This window comes from Eublepharis macularius, chromosome 9, assembly GCF_028583425.1.
Source record: "Eublepharis macularius isolate TG4126 chromosome 9, MPM_Emac_v1.0, whole genome shotgun sequence".
NCBI lineage: Eukaryota > Metazoa > Chordata > Lepidosauria > Squamata > Eublepharidae > Eublepharis > Eublepharis macularius.
In genome coordinates this window covers 77,978,510-77,998,734 of record NC_072798.1, presented here as the reverse complement: position 1 = coordinate 77,998,734, position 20,225 = coordinate 77,978,510, and the positions used below count along the sequence as shown (strand labels likewise).

Here is a 20,225-nt window from a genome sequence, read left to right as displayed (position 1 = left end):
AGTCTGGCAAGATGCACCTGGCCTGAGCACTCTTGTTCCATATTAGCCTTATTTCTCCGAAGGTCCTACATCTCAGAAAAGAGCCTGACTGATTGAAGAGTTGGGAGGAGGGAAAGAAGGAGCAGGAAAGTTCTTAAGAGGAGAATGTCTTATTGGTTGGTGATCTAGAGGAGTTCTCCGTGTTAGTCTGTAGTAGCAAAATAGAAAAGAGTCCAGTAGCACCTTTAAGACTAACCAACTTTACTGTAGCAGAAGCTTTCGAGAATCACAGTTCTCTTTGTCAGATGCATCTGATGAAACGAATCACAGTTCTCTTTGTCATACATCTGACAAAGAGAACTGTGATTCTCGAAAGCTTCTGCTACAGTAAAGTTGGTTAGTCTTAAAGGTGCTACTGGACTCTTTTCTATTATTGGTTGGTGTTGGTCATCTGAGTATTCAGGCCCATGGGTCAGCATACACTGCCCCACCTTGCCTTCTAACTTGCTATCACACCTCCAGACAGGCATGTATAGCTAGCCACCTGTTACTATGTTGGTCTGTTTACTTATGTTTGTATGCCAACTAATGAGAAAGTCCATGCTACTACTCAAGTATTTGCTGTGTGCCTAGAAGAGAAACATCATCTATATTCCAGGTATCTAATGTGTTATGTAGAAACTGAGCTTTGTTATTTTCTTGCTATTTGACCTGCTTGTTATTTTCTTGCTATTTGACCTGCCCACTCAAATATTACTATTTTGCACATTCTGAGGAAAGGTAAAAGTTTTGGAGTCTTCCTGCCCTCCTTAGGCAGGCTGTTCTAAAAAATGGGGCATCACCCCTGAAAATGCACATGAGCAGGCAGGTGCCAATCTTGCCCATTTGTAGGATGGCACCTTTGGGAGGCTTTGCTTAGATGAGTGAAGCATAGTGGGAGAGGTTATCCTTCAAGTATGTGGGCCCAAGGCCATTAAGAGGTGGATATAAGATATTAATCTATTTCGGTACCCACATCATAACAAACAGACATTAAAATAAAAATGGTCTCCAAACAAGTAATTAAATATTACATGTATTTTTAAGGTACATGCAGTTAATGAATGCAGTTAACCAAAGCAGTTAATGAATACCTGGTTCATAATATATTGTGAATTATTCACAAAGCCTCTTATTAGTTTGTGGAACAACTGCTTTAAGAAAATAATTTGAGACTCTAAGGGAATGTCTGCTATTACATGAGGAAAATAAGGCTGTAAGATCTACAAATTTGCTTTTAAAAAAATGCCTTCGGAACCAACATTGACAGACCCATCTTCACGCTATTTTCAGTAATAACTAAATTTAAGAATAGATGGACCACTGCAATTCCAAGCAACAGAGGTATTCATATGTCTAATTTGTACTTAACCATTTCATTCATTCATTCATTCATTCATTCATTCATTCATTCATTCATTCATTCATTCATTCATTCATTCATGTCATTTATAGTCCACCTTTCTCATTGAGCCTCAAGGCGGATTACACAGTGTGAGATTAGTACTGTCAGTTTCAAGGACTTTTCCATAAACAATACCATAGGGTAAATAAACACAATTTTACAAAGACATAGCATTAGTAAGTATTCAATACAGAGCTGAAGAAATGCTGAAACAGAACATAAGCAATTCTAGAACTGACATTAGACCACATGAATCACAAGTAGCTCATAGGAGCACATATTTAAGACAACAGGTAGTACGTAAGTCAACACAGTGGTAAAGTCTATGGTCCTTAACTCATTAGTGAAGCATCTGAGAGCCCCTCCCTATAATACAAAAGTCCTTTTGAATAATTTGGTTTTGCATCATTTGTGGAAAGCCAGGAGAGTGGGGGCTCTCCTGACCTCAGGCAGGCCGTTCCACAGGGTAGGGGCCACCACAGAGAAAGCCTGTGTATGGGCTGCTGTTGATCTCGCCCATGGGCAGGGTGGCACCTGCAGAAGATCCTGTTCAGATGAGCGAAGCTGCCATGGAAGAACATAGGGAGGGAGGTGGTCCCATAGGTATGCTGGGCCAAGGCCATGAAGAGCTTTGTATGTGATAACCAATACCTTGAACATTACATGAAGATGAGAAGGTCTTGGACTGTCAAGAAGCAAAAGTACAGGGGAATTTAGTTAGGCCAAGAATATTTTGACCTCCTGTTACTTAAAATTTATACCTGCCCATACTGTTTTATATGATCATGACTATTACCATACTAGATTATTTGTTCATTTTTAATTGTCTTATTCAATGACAAGGAATACATGTCATTCTTTTCAGAGAAATTACTCCCTAAACAACACACTTCAAGTTAATCTTTAGAAAAAGAACCTATCCATGTTATATTGACAATTCAATGGCAATCTATTGACTGAGAATTCAATTACTATTGATGCTTCATTTTCCATTCCAGATAATAAACAAGGACCATTATAAGAAATTCAATATCCAAGTATGCAACATGCTTCTGTTCTAGCATATGCACAGCACACTAGACTAGAAATAACAAAATGCTGCTGTCTTTTATAATCAATGCAGTGATCATTTTTCTTAATTTTTTATTTGCTTTAAAGGTTTTTTAAAAACTAGATTATTGGATGAGCAAATGCTTATAGATACAGCAAATGCAGGTGTGTCCATTAATTTCCAAAGTTTATGCATCAGACCTTTAAATAGCAAACCAGCATGAAAATATTTTCAAATTTCAGGGTTTTTTTAAAAAAATGTTAATTCCCAGGGCTTTTTTTCTGGGAAAAGAGGTGGTGGAACTCAAGACCGCACAACAATGTCACTTTGGGTCAGCTGGAACCAGGGGGGAGTTTTTTAAAGTCTAAATTGCCCTCTGTGAAAATGGTCACATGGCCGGTGGCCCCGCCCCCTGATCTCCAGACAGAGGGGAGTTTAGATTGCCCTCCGTGTCGCTCAGCAGCGCGGAGGGCTATCTAAACTCCCCTCTGTCTGGAGATCAGGGGGTGGGGCCACCGACCATGTGACCATTTTTAAGAGGTGCTGGAACTCTGTTCCACCGCATTCCCACTGAAAAAAGTCCTGTTAATTCCTATCCTTTCCTCAGCTTCTCACAGTATCAGGGTTGCTTGAAAAGTGATCAGCCTACTAGCTGGTTTTTGCTATGGACATGCTTACAACAGATTATAAATTTATACACACACACAAGGTCAATGACATCCGAAGACACCTCAGAGCATCAATTTGTTTAGGCTGCAAGCAAGAGTTGAGTTTCATTGGGAGTTTTCAGAAGATGCATAAGAAGGAATGCTCTTCTCAGCCAGCGATTCTTCTGAATGGGCAACAAGTTACAGAGGTAAATTTCAAATGGATGCTGAAGTATTTTGCCTCCATAATAAGGTTCCCAACGACAATGGCAAAGAGCGAAGACCTACAAGATTAAGTCTTAGTAAAAAAAACCCCTAAGACTTCTATTTATATCCAAAGTAAATGGTGATGACATCATGTCAATGAAACTAAAGCATTTGTAGATATAAAATAGGGCTTGGATGTCGCAGACAGAAGAAAGGAACAATACCAGAGGGAGTGAAAAAAACAGAATTGCTCTCAAGGCAGAATATCCAGTGTTTCACTTGTCAGAAATCCACTTTAAGTATGACACTAAACAAGCAAGAACTTACCCACAGGGATAAACAAAAAGCATCTCATAAAATAGGTCATGTCTCTTGTGCATGCAGTGTTAATACACAAAGGATCTGTAGCATGAGTGAGCTTTGCACTTATGCACTGACATCATATGTGCATTGGTTGAAGGGGGAAACACACAGGTAAATTCTTGTTTACCCAAAAAAGGACCTAAACTAGGCCAAACTTTCCGCTTTGGAGGTATTCATTATATGTATCTTTGCAAAATGTGACTGGATTTTCCTGACTAGTCATTAAATAAAGCTTTGCTGGGACATGTAAGCAGTCCCTTTGTCTCCTACAGAAGTAAAGTTAAACAGACACATAAGGCATCAACTTCTGCAGGCAATGGTAAAGTGTTGAGCATTATGGGCCTTTTTCCTATGAAGCGTCTCATTGCACGTATGAGACAAGGGGAGGGAAAGGATGCCAGAAGCTTGTATGCATTCCTGAAGATAATGTAATTAGATTCTGACTCTACCCAAGAACTAAAACTTAGTCTTATAGTCACTAAATTTAGTGTCTATTTAATTACTCCAAAAATACAAGATTTTCCTTTATATTATCAAGGGATACTAAGCTTTAAAAATGTTGCCATCTTAATATGTTGAAGCATATTGATCTATTTAACCAGGGCTCATTTTGAGGGGGAATGCGCTGGAACACCATTCCAGCAGTTCCCCCAACAGGTCACGTGTTAGGTGGCCCCGCCCACCTGACTTTCGGCCATTTGGGGCTGTTTCGGCCTAAATTGGGGCCGAAACGGCCCAAAACTGGCCAGATCAGATCAGATCGGTGCTGGGCAGAGGAACCCTCCGCTGCCCAGCACTGACCCGACATGGGCTTTTTCGGCCCCAATCCGGGCCCAGCCACTTTGGGCCATTTTGGGACCATTTCTGCCGGGATTGGGGACGAAATGGCAAGAATCAGGTCAGTGCCAGGTGGGGGAACCCTCCCCTCCCCAGCACTGACCTGGTCTGGGCTGTTTCGGCCCTGATCTGGGTCCAAACAGGCCCCAAATGTCCATTTTTGGCCATTTGGAGACCGTTTCAGCTGGGATCAGGGTAAAAACCTCCAGGATTGGGTCAGTGCCTGGTGGGGGACCCTTCCCCTGTCTGGCACTGACCCGATCTGGGCCATTTTGGGCCTGAGCCAGACAAAAACGTGCCCAAAATGGCTATTTTGAGCCATTTTGGGCCCTTTTCAGCCTGGATTGAGGCCAAAACGGCCCTGAACAGGCCACTGCCAGTCAGGGGAAGGGTCCCCCATCTGGCAGCAGCCAAATTCTGGCCATTTTGGGCCCAATCAAATCAATTATGCTAATGGCACACTTCTGGAGATGTCAAGGGTCATGGCATATGCTAATGAGTTATGCTAATGAGTTATGCTAATGAGTTCCTGCAGCTCTTTTTCTACAAAATGACCCCTAATTTACCTAAAATCTTACCTAAAATTTACCTAAAATCTTATCAGCCATCCTACCAAAGATAACGACTGTACTGAATTCTAAGAGGCTTCTTTGACTTCATCCTTGAGGAAATAGTTCATCTCTCCCCTCCCCCCCCCACACATATTCTCTCAACTATTCACTTGGCTGCCAATATGGAAAATGCCCATTATCTCTGGATTATATGTTCATAAATCTGACGCCAAATTCCAGTGACAAATCCCACAAATATTGTAATTCATAGGACCTCTACCGGTATGTGGCTTGGTTTTACTTTACTTTTTTCCTCCCTGTACATTAGTGAAAGTACAAAGGCCATCTGTGACTCATTAAGAAAAAAATTCATATGAAGTAAATCTAAATTGGAATGTGATGAGGTGTAGGCAATTACATTTAATCCATGGACATGAAGTCACAAATATTTTTTTCCTTGCTCCTAATTATAATTTGTGTTTAGCTCGAAATTATTTTGTACCTATAGGTCTCCCAATTTTTGCTACTCAAAAAATACTCGTAAAACATTTACAGCTGTGGTCTTTATCCATGTTACAAGCACATCTTGGCCTTTTTGAAAGGCCAGTGTGTGTTGCCAATTGTCTCAAAGGCTGATACAGAATTCTCAAAGCAAAATTTAATTTTAATTCACCGTAATTAATGAGAAATCTTCACATATATATCCAGGTTTCATTCCAAATAACATGCCAAACATTTCCCCCTTACCCCCAAACTAAGACAGGCTTGATGTGCTGGTGCCTGGAGCAATTCTTCTAAAAGCTGTTACATTTGCTGAAGAGAAGAAGGTAATTCCTGCCAATTCCCCCCACCCGGTTGCTGATTCGTTTGTTCCTTCAGGTCCACTGATCCAAACGAGCATTATTGGAAGGGAGGAGCAAAGCTGGCTGCAGAGAGAGGGGGAGATGACGATATTGCCCTCCCCCTGGAGCTCTCTCAGCCCCACCCACCTCACAGGGTGGTTGTTGTGGGGATAATAATGGCATACTCTGTAAAACGCTCTGCGTGGGCATTAAGTTGTCCAGAAGGGTGGTATATAAATCAAATGTTGTTGTTGTTGCACATGTGCCAGACTCAAACAACAAAGTCAAATTTTTTATTTGAGAAGTCTCACTAGACATACAATTTACAAACTAGCATTTAGAAAATCTGTGGTCTAAAATGAGTGTGATGTGTGCTTCTGGAAACTGTTGGTTGGCATTTTAATATTTTATTTATATTCTGCTTTTATCCTTGAACTGGACCCAAAGAGGCTTTCCACATCTTTCTGCTCTTCTCCACTTTATCCTCACAACTATTTTGTGAGGTGGTTTCGGCTGAGGAATTGTGACAGGCCAGGGTCACCTGGCAAGCTTCCATGGCATAGCAGAGATTCAAACCTGGTCATCCCAGGTCCTAGTCTGAAACTTTTAATCACTGTGCCGTGCCAGCTAACTTACACACACCTGAATATGAAAACTCATTCAAATGAATCAGTCTGACCCAACAAATTGGTAATAAAATAAGGAATAAATTTCACTTCAAAGATTTCCAGGAACACTTAATATTTATCAAGTCTAATTACCAATTTAAAAAAAAAGAAAAATGTGCACATTGTTTAAGATTTTAAAAAGGCAAATGTTGATAATTAGCGAATGCAAATTAAAAGCAATGCACATTTTCATGTCAAAGATCATTCATACTATTATTTTCAATTGATACTGATTACCACCAATCAATTCTTGTAATCTGGTTAGTACATTAGCACTAAGTAAATAGTATTGATTCAGATACAGATATAATACCCCCATGCAAACCTCGTATTTTGTTCCAACTCATTTGTGATAAGTTTTAACGCACAGCACATAAATCACCGAGACTAAATGTGTTGACCACTGAAAATAAGATACTGATAAAAAAAAATCACTACTCATTGGGCAAGGTCAGCCATTTTTTTCTCCCATAAACTTTTCTAGGAAGATTTCATTTGTGTTTGAGACAACAACACAGGAACTGTTATGATATTGCATAGACCACCAACAAATATGGTATAAATTATAAAGATTTACTGAACTGTCTTATAAGGCAAAATTAATATACTGAGCACAAAACAGTAGGAAATGCTTGTTCTAGCTATACAAGAAATAAATGTAACACTTACATGTTCCATAGGCAATTATATCCTTGTTTTTTTGGTGGCATTCCATTTAAGCTATGAAAGTTTATTTGCAAGCTTGCAAGTGAATCCCCTCAGGTGTGTTACACAATTTTGCACGACATTGCAAGAGGTATGAATAATTGGAAAACTGGGGTGTATTTTCTCGTCTAACTTAAGAAATATTTGGCATTCTTGGCAACATACAATCCATTTCATTTAAGGTGCAAATCTTTAAAATAAACCACATCAACCACTTATGACTGGGAGATGTGATATTTTTAATCCTGCCAAAAATTTGTAATAAAAATAGAGATCATCATTACAGAGCCTTGAAGGACTTATTTATCTTTATTTTATTAAATATCACTAGACATGTCCTGAGTACAACAGATCAATAAAAGTCTTTGTGGTTTCCTGATGGAAGATTGCAATTATTTTCTCCCATTACAATAGACATATAACTTGATTTTGCTCATCTATCATCTTTACAAAGAAAAATCACTGTGAGTTTATTTTATTGACTCTCCTGATTTCCTTTCCAGGGGCCTCCTGCCTTAATTTTGCACTCCTTCGAATATTTTTCTTCCCTTATTTGCATCTTCATTTGACAACAGTAGCCACCAGTTTATCATGCCATGACAGATTGATAGAGGGCAAACAGTTTTTAAAAACAAAATTCTTCTTGGGTGCTGTCTTGATACAGGAAAATTAAGCAATTCTAGTTATTTTGTGACACCTCGTTTGAAGAGGAAGGGGGATAAATCCCCAGCCCTAAACCTAACCATCTCATGAATTCAACCATTTCTATTACAGGTTGCCTAGTATTGGTAAACTGCAAAAGCTAGCAACTTGGACTTGAATTATCCGTGCTGAAAATGACTAAGCTTGAATCTGTGCCCAGACCACTGCATTCAATTTCCCCAGCACGAGCGTGGCAAACAAAATGCCAGAGAAATGATTCAGAAGCTTCCAGGATGGTTAACAAACAATCTTTTAGTTTCAATGGAACTACTTCAGTGCTCCCCCCGCCTTTCTATAGTATCGTTCAATTTTCTCATTGAAGTAAACTTTTTAAATTACCGTAGGCATAATCCACAACTTCTGCTTCTATTCATAGTCCCCAATGAAAATGGATATGGGATGATGCAGGAGAAATTGTTGGAGGATTGCTATGGGCTTTGCAAGACGGTGTGCTTTAAAAGGAAGAGGAACAGTTTAATCATTGGTTTTATAGCATCTTTCCAGCTGAGCTTTTCTGCATTTAAAGTAGCAAAAGAAAAGCTTTCTAGCTTGTTCTTATTTTAACCCACCTATAACTTTAATTAGTTCAAACCCACAACAATGAGTGCCGGATTGTCTTTTGGCATAATTATCCAAAAGAAATTTAGAGTGGAAACTTTGTAAAACTAACAATCAGATCTGGATCTGGCAAACAGTCCAGGGGTCTTTCTGAGTCAGGACCCACAGTGGGTTGCAAAGCCCCACCTGCTGGGTCAAAGCTCTCTTATGCTGCTGCATTGGGTTTTTGTTCCCCTGTTTTTTTGAAGGACTTGCAATTACTCAGCTATATCTGCTGATGGATGGCCAGCCTGGATCTACCCCAGATGTCCTGCAGCATGCTTTTGAAGCCATGGCTGGATGGTTGAGACAAAGTCGGCTGAAGCTAAACCCTGCAAAGACGGAGATCCTGTACTTGAGTCATGGAAACATGGATTTGGGACCCCGGCTTCCAGCACTCGATGGGGCGGTGCTTACGCCAGCCCCAAGAGTCAGGAGCTTGGGGGTGATTTTGGATGCTTCACTGACAATGGAGGCTCAGATCACGGCGGTCACCAGGTCCTCGTTCTTCTATCTTCGACAGGCCAGGCAGCTTGCCCCCTATCTTTTGTCCTGCGACTTGACTACTGTGGTCCAGGCAATGGTCACCTCTAGGTTAGACTACTGTAACATGCTCTACGCAGGGCTTCCCTTGAATCTGATCCAGCTGTTACAGCTGGTGCAGAATGCGGCGGCACATGTTATCATGGGCTTGCCGATGCATAAGCATATAACACCGGCACTGCATCAGCTGCACTGGCTACCAATGGAGTACCAAATCAGGTTCAAGGTTTTAGTATTAACCTATAAAGCCCTATGCGGACTGGGACTGGCGTATCTGCGGGACCGCCTCTCCCCATATGAACCCCAGAGGACTCTCCGTTCTAGTGAGAAACATCTGTTAAAGGTCCCTGGCCCCAGGGAGGCCCGCCTGGCATTGACCAGGGCCAGGGCCTTTTCGGTCCTGGCCCCAGCCTGGTGGAATGCTCTGTCTGAAGAGACTAAGGCCTGGCAAGATTTGTTATCCTTTCATCGGGCCTGCAAGACGGAGCTGTTCTGCTAGGCTTATGGGCAGTGCTAGGTGGAGCCCCCCCTGTCTGGTTGATGAGGGATTGGGCCCTCCCCACCACCAATACCCCCATTTTTAAAAACTCTTTAATGCAGAGGTGCTTTGAAGTTGTTTTAAATTTGATCAGTGGAATTCTGTGCCACTATGTTGATATTTATAATTGTATTTTAACTGTGTAAATTGGATGTTTTTAGAATTGTTAACTATAATAACTGTTTTATATATTTTAACCTTTATGTATCTTGTAATCCGCCCTGAGCCTGCTGGAAATTTGGGGAGGGCGGAATAAAAATAAAAAATAAATAAAAAATACTGTGCATGTGCAGAGATTAAGGGCACCCACTCACCTTTCTTTGAATGCATGCTGAGATAAAAAGCAGTACAGTGAAGTGAAGCCACCCAGTGGTGGAGAGGATTCTCACACTGATGAGACCGTGTGTTCCTTATTATTTTTTATTTTATTTATTTACTGGATTTTTAAAATCCGCTCTCCTTGTAAATGGGCTCAGAGCGGATTACAACATAAATAAATAATTCCAATAAAAACAACATTAAAATCATAAAATACATTTGGGCAGCAACCCAAGTTGCTCAACCCCCATCCAGAAACATTCCGTGGTACCTCCCAGTCCCAGTGCTTAGTTTCTGTTTCCTGTCCCCAGCCTTCTTGATCTGTTGCTCTCACACGGGTGAGTTCATAACTCTGTCACGTGATTCTGATGTCACTTGCATTCCAGTCATATAAGCTTGCAACTTAAGAGGATCCTATACAGACACCCAGGGGTTAAAGACAGGTCTTGGGTCTAAAAAAGGTTGAAGGCCACTGATCCAATCCAGTATCCTGGACCCCACAATGCTAACCAGATGCCCCAGAATGCCCACAAGTATGCATGTCCAAAAGCTCCTGCTGTAGAACTCAGCCACTGGTATTTCAGAGGTATACAACGTCTGAACGCAGAAGCTCCTTTTAGTCATTCTGGATAATTGTCACTAATAAGCCTAATCTGTCCACTAATGTGGATAATCTTCTTTTAAAGCCATTTTGGGACAGTGAGTTCCACAAGTAAAGCTGGTATGGTGACCAGTAATGTCACAGTCACTGAACAACACCCAAGCGCAAATGAATTATCACAACTGTGGAGTTACCTTACAAACAGCTACACTTGTGCCAGGCTACTTCCTTATTTTCAATTTGACACCTATTAATTCTTCAATATCTCTAGCTACAAAATAGCTTATATCTACAGATGGAAATAATCTGTCATAATTTTTAGCAAATTAAAGATTAAAAATGTGGTTTGAACTTTGCTCATTAATGGTAAACACCAAAATCCTCAAGAGTGAGTTGGCTCTAATGTCAGCTATGCTGAGGACAATATGACTTGTACATACAAAAGACTTATGGGATGGGGGCTGTAGTAAAGAGAATTGGGGTAGACTGAGTGAAAAGGCTTGTTAGATCCAACCTGTGTTTTCTTGTTCAGGGTGCATGGGGTGGGTTAATATTCACAGCATAACACATCAGATTTGAAGAAGAATCAGTGAACAAGGAAGCCGTAAGAACATACTAGGCAGGTGTCAATGCCTGCCCACTGCCTTCACCCAGCTGGGATCACAAGCAGAGCAGGTGGCGATGCCTACACCTGCTTTTAACCAGCCAGGATCAGGAGCGGAGCAGGTGGCCCACCCCCCACCTTCACCCAGCTGGGATCAGAAGTACAGCAGATGGCAATGCCAGCCCTCTCTTCACCCAGCTGGGATCAGGAGTGGAGCAGGTGGCGATGCCTACACCTGCTTTTACCCAGCCGGGATCAGGAGCGGAGCAGGTGGCCCACCCCCACCTTCACCCAGCTGGGATCAGAAGTAGAGCAGATGGCAATGCCAGCCCTCTCTTCACTCAGCTGGGATCAGGACTGGAGCAGGTGGCAATGCCTGCCCCCCCTCTGCCTTCACCCAGCTTGGATCAGGCAATGCCCACCTGCCCGCCCTCCCCTTTCTAGAGCCCACAACGGGCTTTGTTACTAGTCTAAAATAAACAAGCACTCAGCAGAACAGGGAGCATATACTCACTGCAACTGAGCTCCTGGATTCATGCTCTCATCATGACACCTTTGAAAATATGCCACCCATATAATCAAACATTCAGCTCTTGGATCAGGCAATGCCCAGTAATGCATATAACTAATATGCAAAATTCTACCAACTCTAAAAGGCCTCTTCCAGCAAGAAAGATTTCGCCACTAAAGGGAAACTGACCAATGATTCTTAATATTTTTTAATGATGTATATTTGAAAGAATAAATAGATCTGCATGGGTAAAAGAACCGAGAAAAGATTTTAAAAAAATAAATAAAACAAAGAAGAAAATGCAAACACTATTCCACAATTATAGAAAAAACAATTCTGAAGACAAAATGTTTGTTATTTTCTAGAATGAAAAATGAGCAAAGGAAATTAAACTTTGAAGGAAAAAAAAGAATTTGGAGCTGAGCACTAGAGAAAGACAACCCGAGGCACCATATAATATCTACCACACTACAAATAATATCCTGGAAAATGAAAAAGACAAATTGCATTTTTAGAAAAAAACTTTTAAGGGCCACAATCCACAAACTATCTTACCATTTGAGAGCTTCAGTTTAAACCAGTCAATCCCAATAGGAACAAACTGGCTTAAGTGCAAATACTATTGGTTTACCTGATGTTGACTGTTAAACTGATAGTGTGAACAATGAATTTTTTCTGCAAATATCTCAGTTTGGCACTGATGAGCTCTGGACACAACTTTCTAAACAGGCCTTTAGTTTGGCTTGTCTCCCTAGAATTTCCTGTTTCTTTATTGCTCAAAACAAAAAAATGTAGAAGATAATAGTTTGGATACTGTGCTAACCTTACAGGGAGGAATTTCTTGCCTCCTACCCGCCCTCCCCCAAACTACTCCAAAGGGCCAGAAACATCTCCAGATCAGAGTTTCATGCAGCAGGGGGACTCAGACGGAGGAAGTCAGCAGAAACCAGGAAATTTCAGCTCAATTTCTTTTTTACTTTGGTTAATCATCTCCTTGATGGTTACTGTAATCTACAACTTTGAAGCTTAAGCTTTGAAAAGACACTACTGTTCCCTGTATTTATGTAATACGTGAGTAATTTAATCACGTTTTGTATTGTCTTTAAAATGGTTGTCCTTTTCCTGTACTGATTTTGCAATATCTGTACTGATTAATGAACAATCAGGGCCATTTCCAAATGTTGATTATACTTACTAGTCAGAGAGGGGACTGAGATTAGCATTCTGTCTTGTGACCAAGTGGTTGGAAAAATAGTCAGTTTTGAGTCTGACTACTGAAAGAGTGACTGAATTTTTGGAATTGTTGCTGACAAGAAACGCCTTGGAGTTACAAAGCTGAATTCACTACCCATTTCTCCCCAGCATGTGATACCCCTCTTACTCCTTCCTCAAACCAAAGAGCCAGTCCTGGTTTACCTCAATTGTAGCAGGAGATGCTTCAGAAGATTTCAGAAGTCATCTCCTTGGTCTGCAACCGGGTGCCCATTCAGAAACAGCTGCTCACATCATAAAAGGGAGTTTGGGGTTGGGACTAGAGATGAGCACGACCCCAAAAAACCCATGAACCAGGCCAGTTCGAGGTTCGCACACCAGGGTTCGTGGAAGCTCCTTTTCACGGAACTTCCACTAACTGTATACTGGTTCTTTGGGTCGTATTTACACGGGCAGTTTAAATGGCCATTTCCCCAGGGACGTGCATGGGCAGGTCCCTTTATCAGCTTTAGGAATCCCCCCCTGCCGCCTGCTAGCAGATAGTTAAAGAGACTTGTAGTGGCAGGTTCCTTTAAGTTGCCCAAACCCCAGCCCCCCTACTCCCCACCCCCCATTCCCAGCCCCACACTTACCTTCCCTTGCAGTGCGGTATTCTTCCTCTCCTCCCGGGAGGGGTGGGAAAGCTGTTTTTGGCCTCTTCCGCTGCCCTGGGGGCCCTCAGGGTGGCGGAAGAGGTTGAAAATGGCCTCCCGCAGCAGCCATTTGAGGGGCAGAGAGGCCGTTTTCGGCTTCTTCTGCCGCCCTGCTGGCCCCTAGGATGGCAGAAGAGGCTGAAAACGGCCTTCCCGCCCCTCCCCGGAGGAGAGGAAGGACGCCGTGTTGCAGGGGAAGATAAGTGTGGGGCTGGGGGGTGGGGGGTAGGGAGGCTGGGGTTTGGGCAGTTTAAAGGGCCCTGCCACAGGCAGGACCCTTTAAACTGTCAGCTGGCAGGTGGTGAGGGGGGGGATCCCATCCTGCTACCTGCCAGCTGATAGTTTAAAGGGACCTGCCGCTTGCAAGGCAGGAAAGGGCCCTTTAAACTGTTAAATGCCCCTTTCCCTGCCGCTGTTAAGGCCGGAAAGGGGCATTTAAACTCCACGAACCATGAACCATGAACTGGTTCGTAATTGGTCCAGTTCCATAGTTCGTGGTTCGTGAAACCCACGAACCTCCTGGTTCGGGTTTTTTTTTTGTTGTTCCATGCCCATCTCTAGTTGGGACCTCCCAAGTTGTTTTAACTGTCTACTATGGCAGACACAAGCTATTTTAAGTGCCCGCTATGTGACTGTTCTTGTCTCCCATGCCAGCCATTTCGTGGTGGTACACACAACCCTTCTTAAAATTCCACAACCACCCAAAGACTCAACAAAGTTGAGGACCTCTGTGTTAGGCGTGAGTGCCGTTGTGGTCCCATGTGAAGAGTAAACGGAGTTCCCTGAGTAAGACCTATCACAGAAGCTTTATCTCTAATACATGTTTTACCCCTTTAGTGACTTCCATGTTCTATTTACAGGAAAAGCTTCTTTCCAAGATGAATCATCACTGGCTGTAACCAGCACTTAATTTTTATTTATTCAGATGGACAACTTTTTAAAAAAATCTGATAATGATCAGCTCTGGAATTAAGCCAAACATAGTAGCCCTGAAAATGCTGGTTACTCACAACTGAAATCAATGGGGCTGTGCACTGAATAATGGAATGTTCAATACAAATGAGACTTGAGATGGCGTAGGGTAATTAGCCAACTCAAGCAGCTCATTAGCAAATGAGAACACCACGCAGACTTACCCTGTCCAAGCAGTATTTGCTGTTCTTCCTATGGAGATGCTGAAGACATTTCATGTTTTGTCTGTCTACAATCTTGCTGAAGAATTCATTGATGGTTTTAATAGAGACTAAGCAGACAGCAGATTTATGAGACGGTTCTGAAGAGTCTGGTTTACTTTGGGCAAAGGCACCATATAAAATATCCTCGTTCATATCAAGGCCCATTTCCCGGGCTAAGGCTGCTCCTGGCTTACCAATATATGCAGCCTGCAAAATATTAAAGACCTCATTGGACTGCTTGGTTGACCTCTTCCTACGTTTTTCAGTGTACATGCACTCAAGCGGCATTTCCATATATGAACGCAACTCAGAATCAAAAGAGCAGAACCGTATGATCCTTGTGTGAAAAGCCTGGGAATCAAGAGATTCTTTCTGGACAGTGAGAAAGTATACGAAGTGGTCCTTTTCAAAGGCATGAATATACTTAATGGGGTAGGAATTCCTGAATTGTGGAAGGACATCAATATACGAGTCAACGGTGAGAAACTTAAATCCATCTAGGCTTTCTTTTAATCTTCGAACTGATATTGAATGCAGTAAATGGTCTGGCTGGGATAAATTCACTACTGTGTTTCCAACATAGAAATGCACAAACCTGTCCTTTTCCATGACTAGGACTTTAGTCCCTGCAGGGCTTACAACACAATCCGGACACTGGCCTGACTCATCATGGTTTGAGTACATACACTCCACATCCCTGCCAATGTCAGCAGGGTTATCAGCATGAATGACATGGCGCAGGCAAGTTCCTTTTGCAACACTACCGCAGCTAATGAGCTGATCTTCATAGTATGTTTCTAAAAGTAGTGCCATGTTGTGGTTATCGTTCCAAGTGCTATTGGATTGGTTTGCTTTATGTTTACAATCTTCACAAGGGGCACAGCCAGGATTCTCCAGCACAGGTCCAGTCTTGTACACAAAGACATTGTGAAGGCTTTCGTTTAAGACGTAGATTTTGTTGACTGCTCCAACGTAGATATGGTGCTGGTACAGAACTATATTTTGCACTGGAGTTTCTGCAGTGAAGTTGGGAAGCTGATATTTGATGTTCAGATTCATCTCTGGCCTTGAACCTGCTTCTTTACATTTCCCATCACTCCATGGTACCAAGGCCAACAGAAATACAATAATCCCAGAGGCGGAAGGCTTCATTACTGCAGATTTATCCTGTCAAAACATATGTTTTGAGAAGTGTTAATGATTCACTTATGGAATAATCAATCAACTAACAGAAATATACATCTAAGCCATAAAACTGTTTAATGCCTCTCTGAGAGGGCAAGCAGAAACCATGGACATAAACAACATTAAAGGTAAAATGAGACTAGAGTGGTGAAAGCAGCCACAAGAGGGAGATTTTTGAGTTGTTCAGGACAGCATCTTGTTACAAAGGACAAAGACTAAAACACAAAAGTGCTATGGGGTAAGAAAATTATCATAGCACCTTCCAAGCATGGAGATCTCAAGGGAGGAAATATCAACATGCTTGTCACCCTCCGGACATCTACCTTGGACAACCCTGATTTATGTTTCTGAAAGACAACTATAGCTTAATTTAAAAAAAGAAAAGAAAAAAAGACCTACATTAAACTCTCATTATGGGGTAAAGGCCCTGACCTGGATAGCCAGGCAAGCCCATTCTCATCAGATCTCAGAAACTAAGCAGGATCAGCCTTGATTAGTAATTGGATGGGAGCAGGGGTTATTTCATAGAAAGAGAGCTGGAGGAACTCATTAGCATAACTCATTAGCATACACCACACCCCTTGCCATCAACGGAAGTGTGTCATTAGCATAACTTATTTGCTTATGCCACACACCCTGACATCACCTATTCTGGTTGTTTTGGACCCAATCCTGGCCATTCAGGGCCGAAATTGGGCCCAAAATGGCAAAAAGGGGCTGAAAATGGCCAAAAGGAGGCCCAAAATGGTCAGGATTTGGGCTGCTGCTGAGTGGGAGAGTGATCCACCACCCGTCAGAGGCCCAATCCAGGCCGTTTTGGCCCCAATCCAGGCTGAAATGAGCGCAAAATGGCCAAGGGTCAGGTGGGCGGGGCCACCTGTCATGTGACCTCTTTGGGGAACTGCTGGAACTGCGTTCCTGCGCGTTCCCCCTCGAAATGAGCCCTGGATGGGAGACCTCCAACGAAGACCAGGGTTGCAGAGGCAGGCAATGGCAAACCACCTCTATTAATCTCTTGCCATGAAAACCCAAACTCCACCACTGTGGGGGAGAAAACTCTCCACCGCCATGGGGAAAAGACATGTCAATAATGGGAATTTAATTCAGCTATTTTGAAACAGCTGTTTTACAACAAAATCCACTGTGAATATGAATTGGCATTTAAAATGGAGATGTCAACCAACATTTTACACGGACTCCACTATAAGAATATGAAAGTACTTTAGTTTTGATGGATTTGGAATGAATCTACTGTGCATAAAAGATAAAGCAGTCCCCTTTCAAATGGGCTGCCACGCACTGGAAGTAGTTGAAGGTTTGTAATAGCATGTTTATGCAACTCAATACTAAATTCATTGTGACATTATTTTCTTCTCCTATAATGTCAATATTTGTCCATCACTATTATTGTAAGAAAAGTGTTATGCTTTTTATTGCCTGACAAAGGTGAAAATATTCTGTTATCAATGTCATGGAAACACGTTATCTATTCTAGTAGTATGACATTCCCAGTCTATTAAGGGATATCGTTATTCAAATATCTGAGTAATGTCTTCTTCATATATTTTGCTTATTTGCCTTTGCTGAGATTAGATTCACTTTCTCCAAACAAAAAAAACCCTCAGACCAATAAGTCATGCTGAGAAGTTCTCAGGCTGCACAGGCAGGAGAGAAACACCGTCATACAGACCAAAGTAGTAACATACTAATTAGACCCATAAAAGGGCTAACCTAGCAGATTTCTTCCTTTGTATTCATATTTGATGTGGTTTTCAAAACCAAAGAGACTCATGACAAGAGTGATATTTAAAACTCTCTGACATTACCAATGGATGAATTGTGGTTGAAGACGTGGGTTTTATACCAGCTTTCTACATTATACTAAAAGTCACACCAAACATTGTTCTATTGATACTTAGGCACAGTTGCTAAACTAAATTTAGCTTCCTTAAAAGAAAACAATTAAACAGTCTAAAAGCAGCAATGACCATATGGTGTTTACAAGATTTTGCAGAAAATATTATTTGGCTACAGATGAATGGTATTGTTACTGATATACAAATGCTCACACAACTGCAAGATTATAAGCATCTTTGATTTCCAAAAAACTGAAACAATGCCTTAACAAAGTTAAGAATAGCCTTAGATTAGTATTAATATTCCAGTACTTGTTTACATGACACACAGACTTGGATCCAAAAAAGACTCCCCCTCGTACAAGAGAAAGATTCTTGAACTGCTTTCACACATGTTGGGCAATGAACTTTCAGCGCAGTATCAGTGCATTCTAACAATTGTTCACAACTGGATTTTTCTGTGTGAAACAGGAAAATTCAATTGAAATTGCTAAAGAGCAGTATCCAATATGTGTGAAAGCAGCCATTCAGGCAAGGGAGTCTCCAGTTTCTACCCGCCTCCATCTCTCAGGTGTAGGCCTCTGTGACATATGGGAAATTGTTCTACAGCAGTTCTCAACCTTTCCTTTATGATGTCCCACCAACCACTTTAGTGAAGAACCTGGATCCCACCACTAAAGAAACAACCCCCTCCCCAAACTCACACACTTTTTCTGAGAAGGACACTTATATGTTTATAGGCATTCTATTATTATATTTATAATCTACAATAAGTTTTGAGAACATCACAGTAGTATTTTTAGGAGTAAATTTTCTTGCTATGGCTTTAAAATACAAACACAGTAATTAGCTGAAAAATGTAATCATACCCATTGTAATTTACAGTAACCGTAAAATACAAGATAGTAAAAAAAAATCACAATAATATTATTGAATCAGTAGAATTCTTGATACAGTAGAATTCTTGATCATCGTTATAAAAACCCGGCTTCCCACCTAGACTGCTTCTGCATTCCACTGATGGTCCATCCTTCTGGTTGAGATCCACAGTTCTACAGAGTATCTGACCATGGACATTTCCACACACGTCGGATAATGCACTTTATCAATCCTTTGGAAGTGGACTTTTTGTTTCACACATGAAAACCCAGTTCCAAATGATCGCTTAAGAGCATCATCCAACAAGTGTGGAAGCAGCCCTTAAGGAGCCACATATGAGCAGCTGCAGCAAGAAAGGAGGGGAGACAGGAAAATCTCAGTGTGAAAACTCTACCTTAGCTTCTTGGATCCAAGCCATAATGTATAAATTATGTATTTATGTTGGGTAAGCTGTGACAAAATTAAACAAAAATTGATTTAGAGGGGGTATTGCATTTCTCCAATGATGCAGAGTTCAATAAATATTGCACGTCTTTCCCCTGTGGCCTACTCTATTAATCTGCGCAGACAGGAAGCTTAACGGAAGTGAGACATTTGCGCCCTTAATACTTTAGTATTTCTGAAGAGCAGAAGGAAACTGTACAGAGAGAAGGCAATAAATAGAAAACCAAATTCTAAACATGTTTGTAACTTATGAGGTATCAGACTGGCCCATCAACATAAATCACTTTGACTAGGCTAAAATTAATATTAGAGCCAAAGAGTGAATGAATATTAATGGATGAATAAATTCAATAACATGAGAATTGAGAAACATCAACAGAAAAATCACAAATCATTCACAACAGCCAGGGAAATGGGATGCTGCCTGAAGCAACACTATGAAATATCCAGCATTATTTTAGGTCCTCACACCGTTGGACTGTGCACTATTGTGCTATAAAAATCCTTTGTAACTGGATTCTCCTATGAAGACAAGCCAATCCAGCTGAAAATGACTGCTATAACACAACATTAATGTAGTGTGGATGCAGTCTTAGCTGATATTCACAGGTGGTCCACGTTCTCAATATTTGCTAGCATATTTGTCAATTCCCACTATTTGGAGTTTGAAGTTTATTTTGGTCCACTCATATCCCTGTTTTACCATAAAGGAACTTTGAGTTCAGAGTGATTACCTCAAAACAAATGATGACAACCTGAATTCTCGATTTTTAATATCATGATATCCTGGGCCACAGGATATATCTGAGGAGAAAGTAAAATGCTGTTAAAATAGTTCAGCTATCACGGTCTATCACGTATTCAGAAGTCTGGAATAACTAAAATGAGAGTGGACAGAACTATTATCGATGTAGGGTTCCCCCCCACCCCCACCTAGCCAGTGGGGGGGGGAGGCATAGGAGGAAGAAGCACATGCATGTACTCCTGTGCTCCCCAGTAGCACCAGCGATGGAGAAGCTGTGGTATGCACTGAAGCATAGTTCAGTAAAAATCACCTCCAATGGGCGATTTTTA

General features: G+C 41.5%; 1 protein-coding gene across 1 annotated transcript in view; it reads right to left on the bottom strand.

Moving 5' to 3' along the window:
• MET (MET proto-oncogene, receptor tyrosine kinase) overlaps window positions 1–20,225 on the bottom strand; it is a 123,601-nt gene that overhangs the window by 61,495 nt on the left and 41,881 nt on the right. The window contains exon 2 of the mRNA XM_054988695.1: window positions 14,749–15,954. Coding sequence (XP_054844670.1) covers window positions 14,749–15,939 — 1,191 coding nt within the window. The 5' untranslated portion in view covers window positions 15,940–15,954. The remainder of the gene's footprint in view (window positions 1–14,748; window positions 15,955–20,225) is intronic.